The following is a 12,096-nucleotide window of genomic DNA, read 5'->3' as shown; positions in this document are numbered from 1 at the left end:
AAACTAAAGCATGGCAGGCTTACGTGAGAACCACTGTAAATTCAAAGCTGTCTCTTCAAACACAGACATACCTGACAAGTCTCTGTACTGCAAATGGGAGACTACAACTGGAACGAGATCAATCTTGTGGTGGGATGAGAGACCTCTGATGGCTACCATGCAAGTAATTGACTTTTCATCTGGGGCTTGACACTATGCCAGAGGAGAATCCCATCCATGCTCACAATAAGGGCAAGCTCTGTGAGGGAGTTTACACAAGCTGTACGCTGACTGCTATTCTCTGCTCACTTTTGATATACTGAAACATAAAAACAATAAATAAATGCGTTCAGAGACTTCATGCATGGGTTGCCGGAATTGAGTAACACAGGTGTGTTGACATAGGGTATCTGGGCAAATCCACACTTAGCACATCTGACAATCCACACCTGTGAAACAGTCATTGCAGAATGGCCTGAGCAGAGGGACAAAGTATTTTGTTGATGGTAATAACACTTGTGATAACATTTTGAGAATGAGATCTGTTGAAATGGAGGCGCCTGTGCCAACAAGAGACCATTCCCACTGTACATGTGTGATACTATGGAACTAAGCAGCTGTATTTGCCATTTATTGCATGAAGTATTTGTCCCGTCACTCCTGTGCTTTCATCATTGTGGGTGTTCCAGTAAAAACAGTCCCCCCTAACCTCTTCCCTTGTGTTTCCTTGTCTTTCAGAGTGTCAATGCTCATTCTAAGATGAAGTTATGGAAGTGTGCCACCATCGCCTTGACTCTTTGTGGTACAGCACTGTCCTTCTTCCTCACTAGAATCATGGTTCCCACGCCTCCGCATCACTTCCTCTCCTGGGACTGGTCTTCACCGCGGACATCAGACTCCGCCTCCGCCTCCACATCTTCCTCCTCCTCCAACTCTTCTTCCTCCCTGATCGGACCTCATCGCAAAGCGCGGTCGACAGATGGCATCAGCAACATTTTGACAGAATGTAAGCAAAACCATTATCTTCAGTCACCAACCATTCTGGTCCAGATGTTCTGATTGGTTTAGATGTTCTGATTGACCCTTGCTAAAGCTCTGATGTGATTGCATATTTCAATGGTCACTAAAGAAAACGTTATGGTGGAGAGCGGTCAGGGGAATGTACACTTTTTATGTGCACTTTGTCATGTGTTAAAATGTGTCAACAGTAAATTGGATAATTATCAACCAGTCTTTGTTTGGGGGCCATTATTAGTTTACCTGTACAGATAAAGCTAATTAACTACATCATCTCCATGACCATGGACCACAGAAGGTATCTGCACTGGTGACAGACAATGCTGCCGAACATGAAGGCTGCTTGGTCTAAAGTGGAGGAGTCCTACCCTCACATCACACCCATTGGCTCCGCAAGGACATCATGGCACTGAAAACAATGGATATACTCTACAAGAGAGCCATGGAAATGGTAAGGTATGTGAAGGGTCATCAAGTTATAGCAGCAATCTACCTCACCAAGCAAAGTGAGAAGAATAAGAGCACCACATTGAAGCTTCCCAGCAACACCCGTTGGGGTGGTGTTGTCATCAAGTTTGACAGTCTCCTGGAGGGGAAGGAGTCTCTCCAAGAAATAGCCATATCACAGTCTGCCAATATGGACAGCCCCCATCAAGAGGATCCTCCTGGATTATGTATTTTGGGAGAGAGTGGTAAGCAGCCTGAAACTCCTGAAACCTATAGCAGTAGCCATTGCACGATTGAGGGAGTCAATGCCATCCTGTCTGATGTTCAGTGTCTGCTTGCAGATGTAAGAGAATAAATCCGTACTGCCCTGCCCACTTCACTGTTGCTCCAAGCAGAGGAAACTGCAGTTTTGAAATACATAAAAAAGCGTGAAGATTTCTGCCTGAAGCCCATACACGCTGCTACGTACATGTTGGACCCCAAGTATGCTGGTAAGAGCATCCTGTCTGGTGCAGAGATCAACAAGGCCTATGGTGTCATCACTACCGTGTCTCACCACCTTGGCCTGGATGAGGGAAAGGTTCTTTCCAGTCTGGCGAAGTACACTTCCAAGCAAGGGCTTCGGGATGGAGATGCAATTTGGCAGTTGTGCCAACATATCTCATCAGCCACCTGGTGGAACGGACTTTGTGGATCTGAGGCACTTTCCCCTGTTGCCTCCATCCTCCAAATCACACCAACATAAACCGCCTCAGAGCGCAACTGGTCCTTGTTAGGGAACACACACACCAAAGCACGCAACAAGCTGACCAATACAAGGGTTGAAAAATGAGTGGCCATCAGGGCAAATTTGAGGCTTTTTGAACCTGACAACGAGCCATCATCAACAAGGTTGGAAAGTGACAATGAAGATGAGGCTTCGGAGTCTGATGTTCAAGAGGTGGACAATGAGAAGGTTCAGGGAGAAGACATGGAAGCCTGAGAGGAAGACAACCAAAGCTTTAGTTTCTGGAATATCATTTTACAGACGCATGTTGAAAACGGTTTTAGGAGATGCGATGGGTCATTGGGATCACTCAATATTCCCTTTCTTTTGTTGTTCAATGAAATCATCCCATGTGTCACGCCCTGACCTTAGAGACATTTTATTTCTCTATTTGGTTAGGTCAGGGTTTGATTTGGGTGGGCATTCTATGTTTTCTATTTCTTTGTTTTTGGCCGAGTGTGGTTCCCAATCAGAGGCAGCTGTCTATCTTTGTCTCTGATTGGGAATCAGCCTTTGGCAGCCTTTTTTCCCACCTAATGCTGTGGGTAATTATTTATTTTCTGTGTGTGTTTGTGTGTGCCACGGTTGCGTCACGTTTGGTTTCTATTTAAGTGTGTTTTTTGTGAAAGTTTAACTTTATTAAAAGATGTGGAATTACATGCACGCTGCACCTTGGCTCATCTATGACAGGGGGTTTGAAGACAGTAAATGTGACAGTAAAAGTTCAATTTGTAACTAAATCGTTTTTTAAATTTCTATTGGAAGGATTTAATCATTTGCAATTATATCTACGTATGATAAGGTTAAAGGTTTATGTTTCTGTCTCTACGATATGGTAAATACAGTTGAAGTTGGAAGTTGACATACACTTAGGTTGGAGTAATTAAAAATAATTTTTCGACTACTCCACAAATTTCTTGTTATCAAACTTTAGTTTTGGCAAGTCGGTTAGGACATCTTCTTTGTGCATGACACAAGTCATTTTTCCAACAGTTGTTTACAGACAGATTATTTCACTTATAATTCACTGTATCACAATTCCAGTGGGTCAGAAGTTTACATACACTAAGTTGACTGTGCCTTTAAACAGCTTTGAACATTCCAGAAAATGATGTCATGGCTTTAGAAGCTTCGGACAGGCTAATTGACATCATTTGAGTCAATTGGAGGTGTACCTGTGGATGTATTTCAAGGCCTACCTTCAAACAACTCAGTGCCTCTTTGCTTGACATAATTGGAAAATCAAAAGAAATCATCCAAAACATCAGAAAAAAACTGTAGCCCTCCACAAGTCTGGTTCATCCTTAGGAGCAATTTCCAAACACCTGAAGGTACCATGTTCATCTATACAAACAATAGTACGCAAGTATAAACACCATGGGACCACACAGCCGTCATACCACTTCGGAAGGAGAGGCATTCTGTCTCCTAGAGATTAACGTATTTGGTGTGAAATGTGCAAATCAATCCCAGAACAACAGCAAAGGACCTTGTAAAGATGCTGAAGGAAACAGGTACAAAAGTATATATATCCACAGTAAAACTAGTCCTATATCGACATAACCTGAAAGGCCGTTCAGCAAGGAAGAAGGCACTGCTCAAAAACCGCCATAAAAAAGCCAGACTACAGTTTGCAACTGCACATGGGGACAAAGATTGTACTTTTTTGTACTTTTCTTTTCCTCTGGTCTGGTGAAACAAAAATATAACTGTTTGGCTCTAATGACCATCGTTATGTTTGAAGGAAAAAGGGGGATGCTTGCAAGCCGAAGAACACCATCCCAACCGTGAAGCACGGGGGTAGCAGCATCATGTTGTGGGGGTGCTTTGCTGCAGGAGGGACTGGTACACTTCACAAAATAAATGGCATCAAGAGGAAGGAAAATTATGTGGATATATTGAAGCAACATCTCAATTCCAAATGGATAATGACCCCAAGCATACTTCCAAAGTTGTGGCAAAAAATGGCTTAAGGACGACAAAGTCAAGGTATTGGAGTGGCCATCACAAAGCCGTGACCTCAATTTGTGGGCAGAACTGAAAAGCATGTGCGAGCACGGAGGCCTACAAACCTGACTCGGTTACACCAGCTCTGTCAGGAGGAATGGGCCAGAATTCACCCAACTTATTGTGGGAAGCTTGTGGAAGGCTACCCAAAACGTTTGACCCAAGTTAAACAATTGAAAGGCAATGCTACCAAATACTAATTGAGTGTTTGTAAACTTCTGACCCACTGGGAATGTGATGAAATAAAAGCTTAAATAAATCAGTCTCTCTACTATTATTCTAACATTTCACATTCTTAAAATAAAGTGGTGATCCTAACTGACCTAAGACAGGGAAAAAACTGAGTTTAAATGTATTTGGATAAGGTGTATGTAAACTTCCGACTTCAACTGTATATCCAAAGCCCAAAAAAATCTATATTTAAATGATATTTATATTCATTTGCATATATTTCCGTTAATTCCCATATATTCCCATTAATTCACATATATTCCCGTTAATTCCCACGGAAAGTTTCCACCTCTGAATATTCCCCAAAATGTGCAACCCCAGTTGCTACCATGCTGTGTTGTCATGTGTTGCTGCCATGCTTTGTTGTTGTCTTAGGTCTCTCTTGTCATGATATGTGTTTTGTCCTATATTTTAATTTATTTTGATTTTTAATCCCATCCCCCGTTCCTGAAGGCTTTTTACCTTTTGGTAGGCCGTCATTGTAAATAAGAATTTGTTCTTAACCGACATGCCTAGTTAAATAAATAAAAATAAATAAGAGCCACCTGGCCTTGTGTTAAGACACTATCCTTACACACTGTCCCTTTGGCTTTGGACTGGGCATTACTGAGGGTTCTTGTTATCTCTCATCCGCTGATGGGCATTCTATTTTCAAACTACCACAAAGTAGGTTGCAAAACAGAGCGTGACTGAGGGGAATTTCTCCAAAGTCATTTTTACTGGCCAGAAATCCTTTTTCTGGCCCGGACTCAGAGTATGACTCTCAGACCATTATTCAGATCATCCAATAGAGATTTTCTAGGCGAGGTCAAGAGTAAGATCTGCTAGCCTAATCACCTAGCCTAATCACATAATCTGTCATGCTACTGCCAGGCCATGGGGTGATCTGAATAAGATCACACAAAACAAACAACTGAATTGCAAACCATTTTGGAAAAAATTACTTTGGGAAGGCCTTTTTCAGTTTAATTTGTGAATGCAAAGAACAACGAAGTGTTGTTGCTTCAAGACCACCATTGATTACAGTATCAGTCAGTGCAGCAAGCGAAAGCAGGGCTATTACAGTGTCTGAGTTGGTAGGGTTTAGTGTTTAACAAGCTCCCTGGTGTTTCAAAAGCCTTTTAAGTAAAGGTTGTGTCCTGGAGGGGATAGAATGAACTGTTAATTACAGCTCTATCTATCTTTAGAACAGACCCTAAGGGGCATAGTAGAACAGAATTGTCAGACAGATGAGCATAATTTTTTATTATCTTGTGAAGTAAATACCTGAAAATGTAATTAAAGGGGTAACCTGCGATTGCTTCATCAATTTTTAGACTTTTAAATTAATTATATATACCCATTGATTCTTGAAGAATATAACTTATAAATGCCTCATCAGCTTAGTTCAACTGTCGTATCGCATCATAACCCCAAATATACAAATATTTGACTCCATCGTTTGTAAAAAAAATAATTTTAAACAAACACTGTATAGCCTCAAAACATGGTTAAATCTAATATTGATCTCATGGGTGGTCAGTCCTTCCATCCATAGTTATGTCTATGAATTTGAGAATGGTTACATTTCACCTGCCCCATCCCTCAGCTCTTAACCAAAATAGAGGAGAGGTGACCGTTTTTTGTTTAAACTGTAGATGCTCCTTTAATTGATGTGCATATGCCTCTGTTTGCATAAACCTTGAGTATGACAATGTGTATGGACAAAGGTGTTATTTGTCCATACCGTTGATGCTGTCAACGCATAAACATGATGTGATCTCTACAGGCCCATTGAACACAAAAGTAAATTCTCAGGGTTCTATAAAGTTTTACCTCATATTTTGACAGGATTGATTTGGTATTTGGTAATCCCTATGGCATGAGGTTCTGGATCAGATGTTCAAATGCATTGGGCATGAGAAAGAAGTTCATTGACTCCTAATGGAGCAGGTTGAGAGCTTCAAGTTTGTTGGTGTCCTCATCACCAACAAACTAACATGGTCCAAACAGACCAAAACAGTTGTGAAGAGGGCACGATAAAACCTATTCCCCCTCAGGAGACTAAAAAGATTTGGCATGGGTCCCCAGATCCTCAAAAGGTTCTACAGCTGCACCATCGAGAGCATCCTGACTGGTTGCATCACCGGCGGTATGGCAACTGTAGTGCTTACAGTCCAGTACATCACTGGAGCTAAGCTTCCTGCCATCCAGGACTTCTATACCAGGCAGTGTCAGAGAAAGGCCCTAAAAATTGTCCAGCCACCCAAGTCATAGACTGTTCTCTCTGATATTGTACGGCAAGCGGTACCGGAGCGCCAAGTCTAGGTCCAAAAGGCTTCTAAACAGCTTCTACCCCCAAGCCACAAGACACCTGAACATCTAATCAAAAGGCTACCTATACTACTTGCATTGCACCCAAGCTCAATGATGATTATTGTTCACCAAGCCACCAATAACTTATTCTTCACCAAGCCAATGATCCATGCAGGTCTAATCAAGGATTCAAATGTTTCAATTGTTTGCAATGAATCTCTCTTGGGTCAAGGAAAGTCTAAAGCTAGTATTACACTGTATGTTCCAGTAAATGTCACAGGTATAGGTGATGTAGCTGTTAGCTTGTCACATTCCTATCATTTGAAAACTTGTACCAACAACCGAATATCTTTTATATTTTTATTTTCCAAACTGACATAATGTTTGAGACTGTGGTTTCACAGACATTCAAAGGTCTTCATTGTACCACAAGCCATGCTGTAGCTACAACAGATGTATTGTACGGTTCTTATGGTTGAATATTCTTTTGGCATATCACCATCTCTTCATCTCTTCTCTGCAGTCATGCACATGTTCCAGAGCTTTACAGAGGGGGAGCTGAAGAAGGTGATCGGGACTCTGGTGGAGAAGAAGGCACAGCAGGAGGCCAGGCAGGAGGCTCGGCAGAGCAAAAGGACTAAACGAGCTAAGAAAGCATCGAAGCCATGTTCCCTGCGGGAGGTGGAAGTGACTGTCAGTGAGCTGGGTCTGGGCTACTACAGCGACGAAACGCTGCTCTTCAGGTACTGCAGCGGGAACTGTAATGCTAGCCGCCGCAACTACGACCTCATACTGGAAAAATGGACGAGGAAAGGCATCTCAAAGAGGGAGAGGAGCCCCTGTTGCCGGCCCAAGGAGTACGATGACATTTCCTTCTTGGACAACAGTAACAGATACCAGGCGCTCCACGAGTTTTCTGCTCTAGCGTGCGGTTGTGTATAACACCTAGATGGTGACCATTTTGGCTTTCCAGATACTGTATTGAACATGGGAAACGCAACAACTACTGCTACAAAAAAAAGGGAGTACACAAGAATAGATCCCTACAGTATGACGCCAGGGAATACGGACATTTGAAACTACCATCTATTCTACCATCTGTTCATTAATTTTGTTTGTTTAGCTTTCTTTGCCTTTCATGGGATATTTCTCTGTTGGTTTATACATTGTATGTCCTAGGATTATACATTTGTCATCATGGGGCAATCACAGTTAAAGTAACGATTTGTTTCTTGATTGTGGACTATGTAGCAATGCCTCCACTACCAATACAGAAGACCAGCTAAGGTATAACTAGTGCATTGTACACTGCAAGTCTGTTCTTATACTACACTTGTAAGAGGCCTGGTTTATTTTTTCAGGAATTAGTGTGTAGAAGTGTGTACATGGAAAATAGTAGAATAATATAGGGAATGCCAAGGAAGACATGTACAGTATACAAAAGGATGAAACCAACATGAAGCTACCACAGTGTGCTTCTCCACAACTTCTTGATCTGCACCATTGATAACGCATGAGGTATCACGAAGGCAAGTCCAATGGAGCAGCAACAGCAGTACTAGGAAAGACTAGAGGCTTGGAGAAACATGTATAGCAGGCTTCACTTCATATTATGTGTATAGGCACTCCTTCATATCACAGGTAATGAACTGAATCATGACATTTTTAGCCTTCATCAGTAACTTTGAAAATCTACCTCATTTATGTTGAACAATAATGGACAACATCCGATGTAAAAACACACGAACATGTTCTTCAACAGCTTCCTCTGTATTCATCACTAGGACCAGACCAAAAGGAGATATTTTAGTAAATAAATAATGGCCTATATTGGCATATGAAGCTGTAGGGTAAAACAACAAAAAAAGAGCTAGCCCACAGCCTGTTCTATGCATGCTAAATAGAGACGGTATGGGTGATTTAGGCTTAATGACAACAGCTTGTTAACCAAATGGAATGGCTATAGCTGTATAAATAAGCCAGTTCCCAGAAAGAACAATCCAGCAGAAAAACAATGTGCTATCAAAAATCCCTATCCTTCTACAGCTAGATCACTATGAGCTCATGAAATATAACTTCAATGGTAATACAGCAATGCAGTCTTGTTTGATCATGTAGACAGAGTGGTGCATTAAATGGATGCCTGCTGCATTGTACATGTGACTGCGAGGGATTGTGCTTTAGTTTTACCATGAATTAGCCTCTGCAAATCCATACCATTTGCACAAAACCCGCAATAGACTACCTTAATCCACTTACCTCCTTTATAACTGACTTGGCCAAAAGCACTGAGAAAGAGAGAGAAATACAAGCCACCATGCAGCATTACTATTTTTTTGTCACTAGAACACTGGAGATGTAAAGGAGTAGCCATTGGTTTTAATCACACATGTAATATAAATGTTACCAGAACAGGTTTGAGCAGCAATACGTGTTAATATGTGTTGCATCAAACACAGTTATTTTCTGAAAACCAAATGGAAATCATTCATTAGATTAATTGTGGCCAAATATATTTGTAATAAGATTAAAATAACACACCTTCAAAAAGTTCTAGAGCAATTCCAAAAAATGTACTCGAATGACATGAGTTCTGAAAATATCTCTCATTCTTGAAAACTGTAAACAAATAATTATAGACTGAGTGCTGTATCGAAATTATAGATTTTACCTGAGCATCAACAGTGTAGTGTGAGGTACAGTTAGGTTTAAATGGAATAGTCTGAAGCCAGTGGGAGTATCTCTTCAAGAGCCACTGAACACACTGATTGGCAAGTGTGTTTTTCTGTTGCTCAATGAGATTTCAGTCTGTGTTTTCTCGGTGTTCAGAGGTGAATCTGTGTTTTCTGACCGATTCTGCATTTGTTTAATGATGTTTGTCCCCCGTGAGAGACTGTAGACAGGAACGCCTATTTTACTTCTTCAAATCCCCAGAATGTATCTGAGATAACTCAAGGAATCTGTAATTCATTTTGATGTTTTTGTCGAGGATATTTTAGTTGTGCAATTTAACTAAGTGTGTTTGGTGCAGTATTTCTCAAGTTAAAAAGATGTGTGACGTGTTGTCGTATGTAAACACAGTCGGAGCTGCTGGGCAGGTCTGTCTCACTGTCTATTATATTGGATAGAGAGCAATCACCACAGTTGTTCACCCCATGTTAGTGGGCAAATGGACATCGTCAAATCAAAATTCAACCTTCATTTACCCGTTTTAGACGAGACTGACTTCATGACCAAAATTACCCTATTTACACTTTGCAGTCAATTTTGGCAGTAGAATAACTGTTTCTGACTCATATTGATGCAACATAGGCCATTTTAAAAGGGTTCATTGCTTTTGAAAGGCAGTCGCTCTTTAAGTTAAGACCAATCAAATAATTAGAGCAGACAGGTAATTAAAGGCCCATGCTGGCGTTAACCCAAGAAAACAGGCCTCCCCAGCCAGGGACCAAAATAGCCTCAAGACTAAATGTGCTTAAAATCCAAAGGATTCCACACTCTCTGAACAATCAGCACACAGACAGTCACTATGCAGGTTAGCTGTAGCTGCTGCTAGTGAGAGGATAATTATGCCTAGAGCTCTTCAAGCTTGAGGTGACATGATGCTATATAGTGAGAACCATTACTAGGTTTGTGCACTAAAATGAACGGGCTTTTAATGCCACCTTGCATGTATAGAAATGAGCATATCTCTGGCATGTTACAAATGCTCTACATTGTTGAGGACATCTCATTCAAATAATGCTTTTTTTAAGGACTAATAAGACATGCAATTTAGTTTTGCCTGTTCAAATGGTTTACAATTTAAGAGAAAAGAGCAACTAGAAAACAAATTGTTGTCCTAATGTTGATGATATGTATTTGTCATTATATATTTTCATAACCCCTATATTTGCCATCACAATTTACTAAGACTACGCAGCGTTAAAATATATCTATGGGTTGAAATTCCCTAAGGATTCCTTTGTTTCCTCTCTTGGCCTACCTAGAATGCTCTCTCAAAATAAGAAGAGAATGTTTGGGAAATGACAAACGACAACCTACAGCTCTGGCATTGTTGGACTACGTTGACCAACTGCAGTAAAGTTGATGCAATGCATCTGTATTATAGATAATGTATATTTATTGGAGCTTAAGTTATGGTTTATTTATTTAGATAGAATCATAAAAAAAGAGGAACATGTTTATTTATTGAACTATTGGTGCCAATACTAAATATTCTAACTGTTGAATAAACTTAATCTGCTTAAAAATATAACATTGTATGTTCTTCTCTTCAAAAAACTCCCATGTACAACAGCACACACATCCCTTAAAGTGATGTTACAGACATTTTGTAGAATTTCATCCAGTAGTTTTGAAAGTAGCGCTCATGAGCCAAAACGGTTCCCCAAAAATTGTGCACAATTCTGTAAAAAGTAAACTACTTTGTATGATATGTTACATCCTACAATTGTTTTTTTTTAACATTTAAGAAAAGATAAAAGCAGTCATACAATATCCTACAAACGTGTAAGTGCTTAAGATACTGTTCAATCTCTTTAAGGAGTCGATTTTCAGACCTCTCTTCAATGTGATTGAGGTGAAGGAAATTACATAACAATTGCCAATGACCATCATGAATCTTCTAATACTTCTGTATAATTGATTTATTTTCATTTTTATTTAACCTTCCTTTAACTAGGCATGTCAGTTAAGAACAAATTCTTATTTACAATGACGACCTACCAAAAGGCAAAAGACCTCCTGCGGGGACGGGCTGGGATTTAAAGAAAAACAACAGAAATAAATTACATATAAATATAGGACATAGCACACATCACGACACGAGAGCCAACACTACATAAAGAGAGACCTAAGACAACAACATAGCAAGGCAGCAACACATGACAACACAGCATGGTAGCAACACAACATGACAACAACATGGTAGCAACACAACATGGAAGCAGCACAAAATACGGCACAAACATTATTGGGCACAGACAACAGCACAAAAGGCAAGAAGGTCGAGACAACAATACATCACGCAAAGCAGCCACAACTGTCAGTAAGAGTGTCCATGACTGAGTCTTTGAATGAAGAGATTGAGACAAAACTGTCCAGTTTGAGTGTTTGTTGCAGCTCGTTCCAGTCGCTAGCTGCAGCGAACTGAAAAGACGAGCGACCCAGGGATGTGTGTGCTTTGGGGACCTTTAACAGAATGTGACTGGCAGAATGGGTGTTGTATGTGGAGGATGAGGGCTGCAGTAGATATCTCAGATAGGGGGGAGTGAGGCCTAAGAGGGTTTTATAAACAAGCATCAACCCGTCTTGCGACGGCTACACAGAGATGACCAGTTTACAGAGGAGTA

General features: G+C 40.6%; 1 protein-coding gene across 1 annotated transcript in view; it reads left to right on the top strand.

The window, feature by feature from the left end:
- The window catches only part of LOC139415504 (neurturin-like), a 46,037-nt gene extending 34,859 nt beyond the window's left edge, over positions 1 to 11,178 (top strand). Inside the window, exons 2-4 of the mRNA XM_071163612.1 lie at positions 718 to 985; positions 7,266 to 8,271; positions 8,315 to 11,178. Coding sequence (XP_071019713.1) covers positions 739 to 985; positions 7,266 to 7,684 — 666 coding nt within the window. The 5' untranslated portion in view covers positions 718 to 738 and the 3' untranslated portion in view covers positions 7,685 to 8,271; positions 8,315 to 11,178. The remainder of the gene's footprint in view (positions 1 to 717; positions 986 to 7,265; positions 8,272 to 8,314) is intronic.
- The last annotated feature ends 918 nt before the right edge of the window (positions 11,179 to 12,096 follow it).

The sequence above is a fragment of the Oncorhynchus clarkii genome, chromosome 1 (genome assembly GCF_045791955.1).
Source record: "Oncorhynchus clarkii lewisi isolate Uvic-CL-2024 chromosome 1, UVic_Ocla_1.0, whole genome shotgun sequence".
Lineage (NCBI taxonomy): Eukaryota > Metazoa > Chordata > Actinopteri > Salmoniformes > Salmonidae > Oncorhynchus > Oncorhynchus clarkii.
The sequence above is the reverse complement of the archived record's forward strand: the minus strand, read 5'-3'. Positions and strand labels throughout refer to the sequence as shown.